At 45.3% G+C, this 18,202-nt stretch overlaps 1 protein-coding gene and 1 long non-coding RNA gene across 3 annotated transcripts in view; one reads left to right on the top strand and one right to left on the bottom strand.

Annotated features, from left to right (window-relative positions):
* LOC126528586 (uncharacterized) overlaps positions 1-18,202 on the top strand; it is a 73,488-nt gene that overhangs the window by 51,024 nt on the left and 4,262 nt on the right. The window contains exons 1-2 of one of the 2 annotated variants that reach the window (XM_072284210.1): positions 9,860-11,599; positions 16,694-17,129. The exons of the other annotated variant lie outside the window; for it this stretch is intronic. Coding sequence (XP_072140311.1) covers positions 11,563-11,599; positions 16,694-17,129 — 473 coding nt within the window. The 5' untranslated portion in view covers positions 9,860-11,562. Of the gene's footprint in view, positions 1-9,859; positions 11,600-16,693; positions 17,130-18,202 lie in introns of those variants that run through there. 2 annotated transcript variants of the gene reach the window in all.
* LOC129384062 (uncharacterized) lies at positions 97-4,465 on the bottom strand. The gene is made up of 2 exons (XR_008611824.2): positions 4,259-4,465; positions 97-274 (listed from the first exon to the last, which is right to left on the bottom strand). It is a non-coding gene; the product is annotated as an uncharacterized lncRNA (long non-coding RNA).

Below are 18,202 nucleotides of genomic sequence, written 5' to 3'. Positions count from 1 at the left end.
CGTGCTTCACAGGTATTAAGACAAAGCTTCCAGATTGTGGCAGCATTGAGTCCCGAATGAGTCTTTGAATTGGCCAAGAAGAAAACTCTGACCAAGAAAACAGTAAATGGTGTTTAATGGTGAACGTTAAACTACGGCTGCATGCTCATCATCCAAACTAACACTACAACCTTCGTACATTTTGTGGCGACAGTGCAAAAAGTGCCACAAGCTCTTGTTTTCTGCTCGGCTCCAGGCAGCTTCCACTGAGTGTAGGCCTTGATGGCAAGCACCACTGCAACAGGGAGAGAGAAGTTCGTGAACTACACATTCGCCACATGAGTGCGTTGGCCTGAGAAAAGCAAAGTAGTATATGGTCTGCTTTGAACACTGTGCCTATGTGACTCTAGGTTACACCAGCAGTTGTCTCCTCTTTTGATCCTTTCTGCATGTTTCTCTATATTCTTGGACAGTGTTGAGTAGAGCTTTCTGTTGCAAACCGCTTGACGTGTTTGTTCACAGGTTACTGAAACTGACTCGTGTATGCACTGTCTTCTGTCCACACATCTGCCAGCACCATAGCATGTCGTGGAGATTTTCAATGCGTGCTTCCTATGTAGCACATGTGCCAGACGAGTTTAAGCACTGCAAATGCAACACATCCTCACTGCACTGGCACCATTGGTACATTGCTAGCTGTGAAAAAAACAAACCTTTTCTTTGTGTTCAGCAGCAAGCAAATATTATATACTTTCACGTAGTGACTCCTACCGCATGTAGTGTAGACGTCGTTCCAGCTAAAATCAATTCAGGGAAAAAAACACCATATCCCTGTAAGCTGGAAACATGAGAACAAGGAATAGTTTGTTTAAGGTTTTCCTTACTGACAGTACATTACTGTAAAATCATCAGTTATTATTATTTTTATTGTCTTTATATTATATTACCATTCTCTTTTTAAAACAAACAGGTAAGTGGCAGTTTCATAGCATTTGCTGCAGATATTTCATACATGTGATAGGTAAACAACCTGCAATAATTCAAAGTTCCAGGACCACAGATTTTATTACATTTAAACATCCCAATGCAAGATGGTATCTATGAGAGATGCCATAGCAGATGCTTTCAAGTTTCAATAACAGCGCAAGGACAGCAGAGGGGACAGAAGAAATAGCACTCTGTCCTCTCTACTGTCCTTACGCTATTATTCAAACTTTAAATCATGTTTTACCAACAAGCCCCATCCTACACCCTTCTTCACAGTAGATGGCTCTGCTGGATTAGTTCTGATGAGCTACGTTTGTTTGACGTGCCCCATTACTTGGTAAGTGAGCATTATTTCGTTCGATTTCCACTGGAGTGCAGCTGCTGTAACCAGAATTAAGCTATAACCCTTGCATAGAGACCAATGGACAAAAAGTTGCTTTCCTGCTGATGAGGCACATGGCACAAAGTGCTTTATAGAACAATGCAAACCAAAAAAACGAGGCATTGCTATAAAATTTTTGTGAAAAGAAGTAACAAGTGCAAAATATTCTTTTGAATTTGCTAGAAAAAAAAGCAGAGGTCGCTGTGCACAATATATTGCATAGTTAATTGGTAGTATCAGATGTCAATTGCTCTTTAGTTAATGAACTGCTGGCTTGTTCTCAAATTTTTTAGTTGAGAGTAGCATAGCACCATGCATTTTACAGCCAAGCACTGTTCCGGCTGCAATGAAAACCAACATACTGAAAGTGCAGCATATTTGAGACTTTTCATATACCTACGTGAAAAAGCATTTTCAAGGTTCCTTGGAATTTGGAAGTGCTAAGGGTGATGTGTGGTCAAAGTTATTTTTTAGGTTACCTTGCTTCAGTGTGCAAAATGATTATAGCTTTATAAATATTTTATTAATTGCTTGCCAAAGCCATTTCAAGGTTTCAAAGAAACACCACAAAAGAAATGCATGGTGTGTTGTATTTAGACATTTGTGCTAGAGTATGTACCTTGGCAAGTTTTAACATGCCAATCAGATGGAATTGATTGTACAGTAATGAACTAGCGGGCTGCAAGGAATTATCCGTTTAAAAAATGTATGCACAGAGCTTTCCTAGAGAAATACTTGCTGCCAAGAGAAGTATACTGTGTTCTTCATAATGAAATGCTCAAAAATTACAGTGGAACAGCACATGAGTAAGTTTTCAAAGTCTTGCAGCAGAGTGCTGTGACAAATTAACAAAATAGCGCAGAAGTCATGAATTGCATTTTTAACAAGTGGAAACAGGCAAGTGCACCCAAGCATGATAATCAAAAAAGAAAAGGGGGAAGAAAGTGTCAATTTCTCCAGAAAGCAGAAGCATCGATTGCGATAGCAAATTAGTGGACAGCTATACGAAGTAAGGATAGTAGTTTTATTAGCCATATAAACTTGTAAACATAGGCATGCTAACTAAATTAACAAGCGTGGTGTCATGAGTGCACAAGCTAACATGAACACAGGCCACTCGATTACTGCGGAAAGTTGCAGTCGAGACGCTCAAGCGAGAAAGCATGGCAGCAGCAGCGAGCAAATTGTCCTTCAACTTGATCAGCGTGACATAAGCCACAAGAACACAGCGCACGGCGACTCTGAGATCGCAAGAGGCAGGGCATGGGTGCCGCATGGGCATGATTCACAGCAGCTGCCCCAGACAGACCTCCGCTCATGCAGCGCTTGGTTTCCACATCGGTGGAATCATCGGTGAACCATGGAGGAAAGAAAGCATAGGAGAGGTCTCGGCTAGCCCAGATCAGTTGAAGATAATGTGGCAGAGGTCATGTGGGGTTTTTCGCAAAGCAGCACTGCGACTGGGGTGCCAAACATAATTTTGCCATAGCAACCCGCACTCCTGAAGCTCTCGCTGCTGCTCTTGGCCTCTGAAAAGTGAGAGAAGATTTTTTGGCCTGTGTCTTTCTCACAGCGCATTTTGTGCGCGAGATTAGTTGACTTTGGAGTGTAGTGTGTAATCTTGAAAGTTGTGATTTGGCTCGCTATTGAGATTGACAGCTAGCAACATACACACTCAAGTAATCACAGTGCTGGTCTTCATCGTCTTCTTCAACGTGCCATAGAAAAACACAGCAGCACATCAGCTTCACTAAAACTGTTGCAGAAGTTTCGTAGGCTTTGTTCTGAGGTGCGTGAGCAGCACACACTTCCAGCGGCTCCTAGCAATGCAAGTTCAAAGCTGGCGCCTATCTGCTCCGGCGAGCTGATTGCAGGTGCACAGGGAGGTGGCACACCTAAGGCCCCTTAAACTTCGTAAAGTAGCGACACTCTCCTCCTCCGCCTTCACTCCTCCTCGTTTCTCCTTCACGCTCCCTCCTCGACCGTGACGCCGCGTACACTGCTCGAACGTAGCAACGGCGCGAACATGCGCTTCTCGGCACTCCGTAGATGTTTCTCGAGCAAGAATGGCGCTGACGCACGCGCGAGGGCCCACGTGATGCTATCAGGCCAATAGCGACGCGGCGTCGGCCTCGGCCAGAGCGCGCGAGGAGGAGGCGGCATTTTTCAAAGCGTGCATGCCGCTACTTTACGAAGTTTAAGGCGTTTTAGGCACACCAACATGGCCGTACTGCCAGCTTCAAAAATGTTATGTCAGGTCCTCTCCGATTTCTTTCCTCCATGTCGGTGAACAGTTGATGCGCGCTACTCTGGCACCATCTCGTAGCCATCGTCGCTGCAAGGCCCCTTTTGTGCGGCACTACGGTTTTCTTTTCCCGCTTTCACTATACCCTCCTCCTCGCGCTCTCTCCGCTATCGCCGTCTTTCATCCCCGCTCTGCGTTCGTTCGGTTGCGAGGACGGCGATGGATGACGCCGACGCTCACCGCAGGAACTGGCGCCTGAGCTACGCTCTAAAACGACACGAAACGTTGTACGAACGCTGTGCGAACCACATATCCATTTGCAGTTGAAGTATTTTAATTATGATGGCAGCTTCCGCTTGACATGAAGGGGCGCGCGGTGACGAGATAATTCCTCGCGAGTCAGATAGACGTAACCTCGACTCTGCATGTCGAATTCACCGTTTTCACAAGAGCACACGGCAGAGAGTGAGCGCAACTTGGCTTCTTGTATACTACCTCCCTCTCCTTCCACTCTCCGAAACTTTCGGCATTCTTTCAGTGTAAATCTAGTCCCAATGTTCATTATAAAGCATGCATATACAGGCAATTCTCAGGTCACGCTAGGAACACCACACCGCTTCGCGAACAACTGCGAAACGAAACAGCGTATTCTTTTGTGCCTTTACATGCATGTATACGACGTTGCTTTTCTTTCCGGGAACAAACGCGACCCTCGCCAGCTTCTCTTGCTATCACCTTCCTTCCTTCTCACGAGCTCCGTGCAGTGCGCCGGGATAGCGCTCTCCAACAGGAGCGAGAATCGGCTGCATGTCTCGGAGAAAGGTGGAGGCCGGCCCAGCGCCGATGGAATAGCAGTAGGGTGTACTAGAATGGGGAAGTGGGTACAATGGAGGCCGCCGCAAGCGGCGAGAGCAAAACAAAAAACGCTGAAATTTGCGGCGGCGCTGCCATCGCCTTCTTCTGAACTTCCAGCCAATCCGGTGTCTCGGCGGAACCGCGCGCACCGGTGGCGCCGAGCAGTCGTGTGCTCGACACACCGTCGTGCTTGCGTTTTTTACGCGATAGCGTTAAGGAGCTCGTGTCGCAGAAAAGCCGGTGTCGTCGGCGTTGACCGTGAGCGAAAGATGGCGGAAGGCACTTCATAAATAAAAACAAGTTGCAAGATGGGCTGGGTGAGAATCAAACCAGGGTCTCCGGAGTGTGAGACGAAGACGCTACCACTCAGCCATGAGTTTTTTTTTTTTGTTATTACCGGCTTGGCAAAAGAAAGTACAATGTGAATATTACATGGCCTTAAAAAACAACTAGTCAATGCCGGACCAGTGTGTGTTGGTAAGAACGATGTAGGCTTGTCACTTTGTCCAAAGCACTTACCAATCAGGAGGATCACTCTATGCACAGAAAAATTCGCATATATATGGCACACTTTCAAAGAATTATTCATGTGCTGGGGCCTGAACAATGCGCTTATGTCTAATATCCGTACGCGTTCGCCACACGCTATGCATGCACAGAAGCATTAACAGATCGACGGGCACTCCCTCTGGTTCCGTGCATGGCAGGAAGCGTATCCCGAAAGCACTTAACAGCAATTCCTTTTGAAAGCTGCGTTTTAGAATATCCCACAAAAACACTGCGTCATGGCAGACCAGAAAGATATGCTTGGTCGTCTCCGGTTTTTTGCATATAAAGCAATTCACAGACCAAGGTACAAAAATGCCTTTGCTTTGTAACCACGGTTTCACTGGGAGAGTGCCTGTATGTAGTTGAAAAAAGAAAGATTTAACAGAAGCTCTTACTGGCATTCGTTTAACTCTCTTAAGAACATCTCGTTCTGAACCTAAAACAAATACTGTACGATACAATGGTACAGACAAGAATACATCAACAAGATCTTTATACAACTTCTTACTAGTAACAGCGGCCATATATTCACTAGAAAATCTTGCTTTTATAAAAGTATTTGGAAAGATGCCACCACTTCACGCAAAAAAGCACTTAAAGGCATTGGCCCTCATACATGGATGACACTACATAATCAGGCAATGAATCGCGCAGTAGAGCTGGAATCATTGTTCTCAGAAAAGCATCCTTTTGATCATGCAAAAAAAGAAACCTGCTTACAATCTCTTTGAGGAATAAATCTGACAACCCCAGTCCACCATTCAACAGTCTATGGAACAGATTACTACGACTTGTACATTCCCATGTTGAAGCCCAAATAAACGTCGCAAATACTCTATGCGACTTTTGCACAGACATCCTCATCAGACATAACGCCTGCATCACGTAAAATATTTTAGCGACTAAAAACAAATTACACATGGTTGCTCTTGCAAACATTGAAAATTTATGCCCTCCTCATTTTGTTCTCGATCCTAGACCATATCAATGTTGGAACCGTTATTACAGAAGGTGTTAAAATGATGTACAATGGTTGTATAGCGAAGCTGATAATTAATAGGTGTAGTATAGTGTCGCCCCCTGTCAGATCTGTGTCATCGTACATGTATGTTTTGTAGTTTAGCTAGATGGCGCACCCCCCTTCTGTCGTGTGACGAGCTTGGACCAATAGGGAGGTGTCATCTGGCGTGCGAGTCCTTTTTAATAATAATAAACGGCCGCGGGTCGGCTGAGTCTTCGTTCCAGTTTTCATCGGGAGCAGTTAGCTCCGTGTCTCCCTCTCTGCGTCGGCGGTCGCCGCGCGTTCGCTGGCCGGGGGCCCCCCACTTGCCTGCCGCTGCCGACACAACAATACGCATTTAAGTGATGGTATTCCTGTGCAGTCATCTGTGAGACAAGGCTGCCCGTTATCTCCCCTGCTTTTTGGTCTATACCTCTAGCCCTTTTGTTTGCGGCTGCTGAAGAGCCCAAACATCCAGGGTTACACTTTTCATAAAACTGAAGTTCAAGTTTTAGCATATGCTGATGATGTAGCGGTGTTTTGAATGGACCATGACAGTGTTAAAGCAGTTGTACAAGAGGCTGTAGAATTTTGTACTGCAAGTGCTATTAACTGGAACAAGTGTCTTGGTTTTTGGCATGGGAATTGGCAATACAAGCCTGATACTTTTTGTAACATGCAATGGGCGGTAACACCAGGCACCTACCTAGGTGTGCCCCTTGAACATTATCGTGTTAGCAAAGAATATTGGGACAATGAAGTAGTGCGAGTGAAAACCCAGACTGGCACTCGGCCATGAGTTCGATGGTTCAAAGTGGGACAAAAGCGCCTCTAGTGAATGCGGTGTTGCCTTAGGAACGTGCCGTAGGCAGTTGTACTGCGGTGTATATCGGTAATTATGAGCACGTAAATTACAGAAGTCGCAGTTAAACGAGTAGCGAAGTACGTTTCCTCTACATTTCTTCGGCGCTTGGTGCACACGCAGAGCCATCTTGCGGCAAACACAGAACACTCCCTCCTCGCAATGTACGGCGCTACCCCGACAAGTGGCGCGCCACTCGCCCGCTTCTCCCCTTCGTCTCGTTTGAGCGCATTGGGGCCGTGCGGGGACCGGTGCGAGAATGCCCCAATACCCTTGCGTTTAATAAGTTTTCTCGCTCTCTCCCCTTCCAACTTCCAGCGTGCGTCACTTTTTCCGCTCACAGCGCGATTCCTAGGTGCAGCGTCCGATGCGGGACGCCTCTGACGTGATCGCTGCGCCGTAGCGCGTCTGGTGGGAAAGCGTCCACTGCGATGTGTGCCATGCTGCTGGCGAGGAGTCATGCGTCTGCGTGGTGCTCCCAAGCGAGATAGTGGACGATCCCATCGAGGCGTCAGCCCCATGATCGCGTTCGCCTTCATGGCGCGTGACGGCCCGCCTGTCCGTGCCGATCACGACGTTTGGCTCGCGTAGATCGTTTCTCCCTCCGCAACAGCGAGTTCTTTGGCTCGTTCCGCTTGCTCAGGCGCACGTTTCGTCTTTGTGTGACTCAAGAGCATGCCGAGCGAATGAGTGGGCGGTGCGAACGGGGTGCGATAACGCTATCGCGTTCCACTCTTGAAGGCGAAACTTAAGCGTCCTCCGAGTATTTTTGTGAGTTTTTGTAAATATGTGCAAAAAAAGAATACAATAAAATTACTGCTACGTCACGATTTGAGGTTCTTCGCTTCCGTCAAACAATGGCGTCTGCACGATGTGTACGCGCGCAGACCAACTGCGCATATGTCGACACAGGCAGCGCATGTGTCGTGTGCCTCTTTTCTGTGTCCTGTTATTCGCGCTGTTTGCTAAATAATGTGTTCGTACCAGCAAGCCCGGCTAGCCACTATTCTGCATGAAGCCTATAGAAGTGTCTGGTACCTCGGCAACTCGGCAGAGTGTTCGATCGAAGGATGAGAGGTCGCGCGCCCCTCGATCGGTGAAATAACTATTGTTGTGTAGTGGAGTCGTGCCTACCTTGTAAATAACATCACAGATGTTTCTGTGGGAGCAGTAGCGACCGTAGTAGAGCCCGGGCCGCATTTATTGAAAAAAGTCGCGGGGCGCGGTAGTGCTGAACTTATCGTCACAAGTTGGCGGCTGGAGTTAATTATATGTATTCAATCGTGTTTTTTACTAATTGTAACAACGTGTCGATCATTATTTCGCATTATTGGCGGAGCCTCCAGGACACCAAAGCGGCAACGGGGACACCAAAGCTAGAACCCGGACTGGCCCGTGGGTTGGGGCTCGCCGAGGCCTGCGCGTCTGTCCGACTGTCAGTCGGACAGACGCGCAGACGTGTCAGTCGGACCACGGGCCGCAACCCACGGGCCGCCCTGCTTCCAGCTTTGATCCCCCCGCTACCCCTTGGGAGGCATCCGTTTGCCGGTTACATGTGAACTGGTGACCTCCTGGAGCAGTGCTTGTGAAAAATCCAATCTATCGTCGCGACGAAAAAAAGCGACCCGCAACTTATACAAAACCTACCAGTCAGAACCTTGCCTCTTCAGACACAGTGATCACCAAATGGGGCGTCCGTACCCACAGCCTCACCGCGCGGGCAGCCAAAGGCCAACCGCAATCATCAATGCATAGGTGTTCTGTGGCCGGCATGTCTGGGGAGAAACGAATACAACGTGCGCTAACCTCCTCTGTAGTGCCTAGGCAGAGTCATATTCAAGCATCAAAAGCCCCCAGATTTTCTTTCTCGCGGCCGCTCTCACTCGCGCCTGCGCACAAACGGCTGGCGCTCGTACGGCAGGACGGCAACTGCACGGCTTCCGACGCAGGGTGCCGTATTTCAGTCGGTTGGCCTAAGGTTGGCCCGGTCATTGCCCCGTTTTCTGCGTTAATTCGCACATTTACGTGATTAGAACCATAGAGAAAGAAATTCTTAGAACTGGGCGACATGTTACCGGGTGCAGCACGTTCCTCTGGATGTCAAGTGTCGCTTCACTGCGTACGTTCCGCTGCACTCAGCCCTTCACCGAGACAGCATGGATTTCTCGCTGCTCCTTGTCAACTCGTCGTCAACCTTCGTGCGAGTGACAGTGATTCGAATCGTGAGGTAGCAGTAAGTACTTCACTACGGCGGATGTCGTGTTAACTGCGTGTTTTAAACGGTACGAAGTTCAGCGCACCACGTACGTTAGTGCTGTCATCTCCGTTGGCGCTTTCGCGCACTTCGATCACGCCTCTGGGGTTGCGGTTTGCTCATGTGCCGCTCCACCACTCCTCACGAGTGTGCGCGCTTTGTGCGCTTGCTCGCTTGCTCATGCTCATCAAGGTAGTCTGCGCCGCTGGTGAGGAGCAGCGGTGCGAGCATAGTACTAAAGAAACCTCGTTTTATTGGAATCTAGTCAAACAAATATGACGGTGACGAGAACACAAACTGACTGTTCTTGGTTTCCGTCTGCTATATCGCTCGTTTTCTATAGCTTCGACGGAAACGATCAACCAGCTGAAACTAAGATCGCTTAACCGTTCTTAGTGTACGCTGCCGCGCGCCCTCCTCACCAGAGAGTGAGAGAGAGAAAAGCGTATCACGCGCATGCAAGCTTGAGACAAACTTTGCAAAGTATAGACATGTAGAGTGGCTGTTCCTTTGTGGAGTGCTTTATTTGGCACAACCTTATGCTGTTGGTCTTTCATACATGTATGTGCTGTGTCGAGGCTTTTATTTCCGCACCTTATGTAAATTTTCCAAACTCGCATTTTTTACCCTCACGGTTTTACCATTTTTGCCCACTAAGGGGTGTGACTACCTTTCCTATATATATTTTTTCACGTTAATTATCATTTGCGAGAGCTCCTTGACTGTGGTCGCATATGCTTGGAACGAGTTCTTATTTACGGATGATTTCAGCAAGTTGCTACCATTTCTAATAGTTTGGTTGTCAATTTAGTGTATACCATCTGCAGAGCAGGAGAGTCTTCAGCATGAGCCTATTACTCAAACTGACATTTCTGTATACTACTACATGTTAAATAATAGTTACAGCACTATGCACATCACCTAGGTACAAAATGCAGACTCACTTTTACTGAGACAATTATTATTAACAGTAATCTGTGATACTATATTCACTAAATAAAATGGTAAGTCCCATGAGCCGTGCTGGAACACATGCTGTGGGAATGCCAGGGATTAATACACGATAATGAGAGGGAGACCTCCACCGACAGCCTCTGCGCGCAATGGCAAGCTGCTCTGCTCAACTCGAATCTGGAAGCCCAACTCTGTGCAGTCAGGGGGGTCGAGGAAGCCGCCAGGAGACGAGAACTCTTGGCTGTAACCTCGGCAGGTGCCCCAGCCCACTAACTCGCCGGACATGAATCGTTCTGATTGGAAATAAAGTTTTCTCCCTCACTCCTATGATTCAATCAGTACCGCTGTAGTTCTTGCAAACTCTCAATCATAACTTCTCCTAATCTGATGACATTGGTGCTTATGTGCCTCTCATCTATGGGGGAACCGAAAAAAAAAAAAAAAAAAACTAGCAAACATGACATCAGGCAGTTAGCCTCAAAAGGTCAACTTCCTCTAATACTGCCCCTGCTTTCCTTTGGGGCTCATCTGCGCATTGACTATTTGGAAATGGGCCCTTCGTATTGGCAGGACCTATATAGTAAACTAGATTCTGTACTTTGTCAAGCCAATGTTTGGTTTGAGGTTGTTTTTGGTAATGCCCTCATCACTATTGGTTGTCACCACCCGATCTGTGCACTACTCTTTGCCATACTCTCCACTCGCTCGACTGCTAGAAATTGCCACCAACCTTTCGCGTGGTAAGAGCATTTTTCTCATGAGCCTTTATATTCTTTATGACTGACTTTCAATATTGTCACTCGATGCACCGTCTGGTCTTTTTCCATCTTTGATGCCCCGATCTATGCTGACCACTGCACTAGATGAAGTCATTAACACCACAAGCAGGGACCCATCGGTAAAAAGTTACTGAATGACACTGACACAATTGGGGCTGTTATTCCAGTCTGATCATAGCATTGCTGCTAGTGCTTTAAATTTATGCTGTTTTCTTGCTTGCTGTACCTCAAGTTCCTCTAGGGAGATGTATTTGTTGTTTCACCAGAGTAACATAGCAACTTCACTTGACAGGTTTGCTGACTTAGTGTATCTCTAACTTTGCAGTGACCTTCCCTCTACCTTATTTTACTAATTGTGCAGTGAAAGCCATAGGTCAAGGCAGCCAACCACAGGAAGAGCTCCTTCTTTGCACCTCTGATGGCCCCCACACAATGGTGTGACAGACAAAAGCTTCATGAAAGAATTAGTTGTGCAAGATGGGCGAGCTCGTCACCTTTCTCTGGGATACGCAGTCGGCACTTGTTACTGATTGGCTTACACAAGCCATAGCCTTCGCTGCACTGTATAGCTTATCTATTAGTTTAATACATTTGTCATTTCTCTTTCTGCTTCTGTGACTACATTAACGTTTTTTCTCTATACTGTACAGACTGCTTTGACAAAATAAAGTCATACCCGCCGGTCTCTCTTTGCTGCAGCCAGTGACAAGTCAAGAATGCAGGAGATCCTCCTGCAGGTCCACCCTAAAAATCGTGAGATTTGCCTGCCATTTATCTGCTTCCGTGCTTTCAAGAAATAATGCCCTTACATATGCCACCGGCACGAAGGCATTTCAGCTGTTTAGCAACTTTGAGCAAGTCCGAGAATAAAGAAAATATCCAAGTGCTGGGAATGAAGAAGACCTGCATGAACAGGTTGTTTGTAGAGGGGGTTAAGATTTCGCTGACCTTGTGTGCAGAATTTTCCTCCTCTCCTATCCCCCACTTATGATGTATGAATGCGCGCCACTGTCGAGATGTACCAAAAGATCTGAATGGACCAATTGACTCCTTCACAGACTTATGATTTGCACATGGCATGCAAGAAGATCTCCCTGCAGGGCACACGGTTTCTTGGCAGTGAAGCGTCCAAGGAAAGCGAAGGCAGGGATATGGATACAAATAAAGCAGAGGCCTACCGTAGACTGGTGCTTGATCTGCTGGTGCTTGTATATATACGTGTTCCCTTCGAGGAACACTCGCCGCTGCATTTTTGACCTGTCCACTCTTTATGCTTTTTGTACTACATTTCTCAACTTGCTGTATCTCAATGTGCAGGGCTGATGCAGTTGTAGCTTTTTGGACACATCAGTGCCTAAATGTCTTCGTATGGTGAGACCTTCTGATGGGGTATTGAGAGGCTTTGAATGAGAGAACAGTAATTCAATTGCAACGTTTCTAAGAAGTTTGTGCAGAAATTCTGCTCAGATTTAACAACCTTATCAATAGCTCAGTGTGTATAAGTGAGCTTGTGCCCATGCTGCATGTTTCATTTTTCACTTTTTATCTCAAGTAGCTTGCGAGACCTTTGGCCTAGCAAGCAACTCTAGTTTTCATTCATAATAGCACCTCTCTTCTTCACCCTAGAGTAGTTTTGTGGTGGTTGTATGGGTAATCTTTGCAAGAAGCACATGGAAGAGTTTCATGTGGTGCTGTGCAAATGGAAAGTCGCAGTTGGGGGTAAATGGTTTCCTTGCCAACCTTGGTCCTCTTGAACCCTTGACACATTGGCTTGCAGAAAATCATGATTGCTGCACTTATAAACTGTTCATGGTATGTTTTGCAGATGTCGGCACCTGGACATCTTGTAAGCACGAGCGGACAACATGCGTGTTTGACCTGGCATACCTGTGCAGTTTTTTAGCCTCTTGCTGGTGGTTTACTCATATCCTGTGGTTGTGACATCGTGTCACAAATTTCTTGTGGCACTTTGAATGTTAATTAGCACTTGGCAGTAATGCCATTATACCTGAATATCTCGTACTCAATTATTGTCATGTACTACCCACACTAATTGAAAGTTGAACTGCAATTAACTGACCAGAATGCCTATTATGCATAATTGTGGAAGTGGTACGTGTATTCGCTTTGTAGCTGATTTCTAAGTGTGGAGTGGTCCCAAATGTGTGTTATCGAGTCTGTATTAAGGCACTGTATTAAATACAGGTGAACCTGGAAGTTGAACAATACATTAGAGTAGTTTCAGAAATTATACTGATAGTACCTTCATAAGATATGATAAATAGCTGGCGAAACAAAAGTTCCTGCTTAGAATCAATGTTCCAACACAGGAACTTGTCTTCTTCAGAGCCACGAAGACAAGTTCTATTGTCGAAACATTGGCTGCAAGTAGGAACTTTCCTTGTTTGGCCACAATTTATCACTTAAACTCTTCATCTTCGTGTGAACCTTTTGACTTCTTTGAATTTCATGGTACATTGCATGTCTTGCATTTACACCCCTTGAAAAAAACTTCTGCTCATGAGGGTTGTTGGTTCATTTACAGAGGCATACCGAAATTTGCAGAATGTGACAGTTCAGACTTGCAAGTGGCAACCTACTTCCTACCCCCCTCATGTTTCTCCAGTACTGATGAACCTGGGCCGGACATCACTTGTGCAAGAAGGCTGCATCTACTAAATATTGGGCTACAGGATGATCAGTTCTATAGACATGCTCACAAAACAAAAGGGCTTGAGATACCGTGTTGCTTATGCGTTGGTGGTTGCAAAATTCTTGGAACATAAAAGCCAAGAGGCAGTCTCCCTGCAGCTTTGAACTTCAATTTGGAATCGGCGTTTCGCAATATTCTGTAAATAAGTTGTCCCTGCAAAACTTTGTTCCAGCCAAGAACTGTCGTCCTCAAACCACATACTATTTGCCTCAGGGGAAAGCAAGAGTTGAAAGCCACAGATCAGTATTGCATAGTTGAAAGCATGCTGCCTCAAACATATTGGTTTTTTTCTTAATTGTAATCTGAAAATTGAGTCCTACTGATGAAATTTTCTGCCACTCCTGTCCTTTAAAACATTGTCATCTCTCTGTTTTCTTTAGTAAAGACCCCTTTCTTGTCTCTTTGTGCAGGCAGCAATCGTCAGAGCTCAGACCACTTAGAAGTAGAATTTGCTTGTTAAGATTTTGTTGTACTAAATGGCTTTCACCTTTTGTCCTTGTTAAAGAATGCAGTATTGGATCTCGAGACAAGAGTTCTCCCGCTTCTTTGTGTTTGTATTCAAGTTTTATCTGCTTAATTAAAGAGTTGCACAGGAACAGTTTATTTTTCTTGGAAAGAAAATAATAAGAAAAGCAAACATTTATTCGTATATTCGTTGTCTAAATTTTGCATTAGGCTATGAAATAAGCTATGGTGCCTGTCTTGGTGTTGGAATAAGAAACAAATTGTTATCTTTGCAGGCCTCTGTAGCCCTATACAACCAGAAATTGTATTAGCACCAAAGAGAATAGTGGTGTTAGATGACTTCACGTGCCCACTTCCTGGTGTTCTTTTTGAGAGGCAATGTATGTGTTTAGCATTCGTCACAAATTGGTGCATGTTTATAGATTGGTTTGCCACGTAGGTTTATTGTTCATTGCCTTGCGAGATATTCGTGGCTTTTGCGGTGCTCTGTTGGCTGTTTCTTTACCTGCGTGAGAGTTATAGTAGCTGCACGTACCTTGGTGGGACGTACAGAATGTGGTCAAGATGCTGTGATGAAAGTGTTACAAGTGCTTACTACTATTGTTAAGCTCAGAATGATGCTGTAGATTGTCCACCATTGATTGATCTGGTTTGTTGAATATTCTTTTTTTCTTGTAGTCGTCTTTTAATGCTGATCGCAACCAACACTTGTTGATTGCGATCAGTCTCTCTTTCTCATTTTGGTAATTAAATTCAGGTATCTCAACACTTAATTTTTAATTAAACATGTATGCCGTATTGTATGTTCTAGCTGTGGCTAAACTTACAGCATTTTGAGAAGTGCTGCCTTTTTCTTTATTTTCACTCATTACTGCTCCTAGCTTACAAGTGCTTCACTGCAGGCGACAAGGATCTTTCTTTCTTTCTTTCTTTCTTTCTTTCTTTCTTTCTTTCTTTCTTTCTTTCTTCTGATTTTGCTTTATACACAAAAAGGCACAAGGCTATGAAAAGTGAAACTGCATTTTGCTGACATCTAGTGCTCTGAACTTAATAATACTAACAATTAGAAGAATAATGATGGTAAGAACAAATATTTATTGCACAGAAGGAGGATAGTTTGAAAACTTGAGCAGGGAAATTGTCAAGGAGAATTCAAGAGGCAAGACGAATATGAAATTGTACGCTTTCTCACTCAGACTTCCATTTCTGGTGCCGGAAGGTGCTTGCATAGTAATGTACACAGCTGTCCCAATATTGCAGGCTGCAGTCATGCTTTCTAGATTAATATTAATCGGCATATGTTTGCCGAACCGCATACCCATGCACACAGTTTCACTCTCCTGGAATTCCGTAGTCTGAAAGTACAGCAGCCTACGGTTGTCAAAATCATGGGTGTTATTGAAACATGATCTTGTCTCTGAGCACATCATTTTTTGCGTCTAAGGTTTGCTGTACACATGTGGCACGGTTTGCACGCTTCCTTGGGACCTAAGGTGGCTGCACCACTCAAGAAGTTTCACGTTGAGCGTGCAGGTTGAAGTGCTTGCCATGTGTGCACGTGGCTGTCCATTTTTTCCTAAAGATTGAACTGGCCTGTGGTTGTTAAGCAGGCTAGCAGCAACCGTGATGTGCAGAGTGTCGAGGGCTAACACCATTATTCCTAATCCCGTGCACTACAGGGTGCAAGCCTTTTGTAGCACCACAGGTATTATACCTGCCGAAGCCTTGGTTGTAAGTGCTGAAAAAAACATTTCTTTTGCACATTGTCTTTACTGGGCAGTATAACAGAAATTTATTTATAGTGCCTTTCAAGCTTCTTTAATGGACAGCCTAGGACATTCATACATCTTTACCATGAGGTAATATTACAAGAAATCTGCTGTTTGGTTTTTGCAGACACCAGCAGAAACGATTTATTGTATGATTTATTGTATGTATGAATTGTATGAAAAGCTGTACAGAACACTGGCATAAGAGGAACTAAAATGACAGCGCAAAACATGGTATTTGTTCCTCATGTGTGTATGTATTGTATGCCTGCCTTTGTATGCCATGAATCTTTACGAGATGCTCAAGCTTTTGTTGGTCAAACAAAGACATTTCAGAACTAATCAAACGCTGGCACGATACAGTAGCTTATAGAAAAAGGAACACTGCTGTTGGTAAGTTTCCTGTTGCTAAGTTGTCATGACAACTAAGCAACTTCCAATAAATGATACCAAAGTGAACCTTTGCAACATTTCCAATATTTTTTATACTTTTCTTTAATGTTTAATCACACTGACATTCTAATTGCCACTGGTGCAAAGTATCGTTGAAATGTGTCTTGCTCCATGCTGCTTGCTAAGAAGAAGCTGATGTAATGTTGAACAATAAGGTCGCATGGGGGACCAAACTTTCTACAATCTGTCATGTGTTGCGTGGCTTTTTTGTTCTTCCAGTCTTTCATGTTCTGCACATAGTTCTTTGTGCCTGGTTCTTTTGTGCATGCACCCGCTTCCGGTGTTGTTCCTAAAAAAAAAAACAGTAGTTAGAAATGCTTTTTTGGTTCATGTCCCTGTTGTGCTTCTCCGAAACTTTTGCAGCGTGCTAACAAATTAACCACATTCGAACTAACACTAACACAAGGCATATTCAAGAACAGCAAGATCCATTTTTCAAACTTGCAGAGTCATTAGGCCCAGGGTTCATACACATCGTTGAGGAAGAGCTGCCAGCTGCTCCAGCTGCTGTTGAAGATGAGTTTGAAGCAGCTAACCGGAGCGACAGTTCGCAGACGGCAAGCAGTCGCGGAGACCTTGAATGCGTCGGGGAAAGTGCCCGTCGCTATGAATGCGAAATGTGCCACAAGGTCTTCAACACCGATCAACGCCTGCTTCAGCACTCCGTAATGCATGGGCGCGAGTGGAAGTTCTGGTGCAATCACTGTGGAGCCAGCTTTCCACGTAGCGAAGATCTGCTGGTGCACGGGCACACCCACGTCGACAAGCAGCTGCACCGCTGCTTGATCTGCCACAAGTCCTTCAACCATGCGGTCCTGCTTCGAGAGCATGTCTGGTGTCACACTGAGAAGCCAACATTCTACTGCCACCTGTGTCCCATGGTGTACGTTGTTTGAATGATCTCTTTCTTTGCTTGTTTTAATCAAATGCCTTGACCATGAGACCTTGCACATTGCAGCTGCGCTAACAATTATAATCGAAGTTAGGTTTAATGAACCTTGATTTTATTGAATATTCTATTTAAAGATGTGCTTTTAATTTCTTTACTCACGTTCGTAGAGCCTAACGTGCTGAAAACTGGAAAGCAATGAAGTAAACTTTATATATTGCATGATTTAGCAATGCAGGAATATCGATAAAATAAGTGCATGCCATGTTTCAGTTCATGTGGTGGACAACATTGGCCTGTTAAAGGAGTTCTGACGTAAGATTTTCGGCTTACTTTAAAACAAATATTGGCTAAGCATCAGAGTCCCGTATATAATTTACTATATTTAATGCGAATAACCTGTATCAGTTTCAATACCCACAGGATGGGTGTCTCATGGCATCATTATATGTTCGCTCGCTCCACCGCTGCGATTGCTGCTGCTGTACAAAACTGTAACCTGTAGAAATGCCTGCAGCACTCCTGGTTATATATTTATGAGCAACATCATCACGCATATTCTGATAACAATGTGGCATGTCCTAATTTTCAGTGTGTTAAGACGTCATAAGCCGCATTTACATGAATGCAGCAGTGTCGCATCGCATTTCTAGTGCATTGCATTCATGTAAGCAGCGGTAATGCGGTAGGAAAGCGCATCGCATTAATGCACCAGACGAGGGTAGATTTACGGGCGCGAGTCGACTCTTGCGGAGCATGTAAACGCAGGATCTTCGCATTAGGAATTATGGGAAGGAATTAGTTGCGGGACTGCCGTGATGGTGAAGCTGCGAGATAGCAACGCCCGAAGCAGAAGCAAAATGGCGTCCCCCACGGCAACTTCGCTCGCCGCAGCGTGCTCTATGCGAAACTGTTTCTCGGCACTCAGCCACAGACGTGCACTCGGCCCACTAACGGAAACCACTTGCACCGGAAGTCGGCTGCACTTCCCTTATACGACACCATGTGGTGCTACGTTCTCAGGAGAGTAGCGACAGTTAATGCACTACATGTAAACACTGTCACAT

Source organism: Dermacentor andersoni, chromosome 9, assembly GCF_023375885.2.
Source record: "Dermacentor andersoni chromosome 9, qqDerAnde1_hic_scaffold, whole genome shotgun sequence".
Lineage (NCBI taxonomy): Eukaryota > Metazoa > Arthropoda > Arachnida > Ixodida > Ixodidae > Dermacentor > Dermacentor andersoni.
The sequence above is the reverse complement of the archived record's forward strand: the minus strand, read 5'-3'. Positions and strand labels throughout refer to the sequence as shown.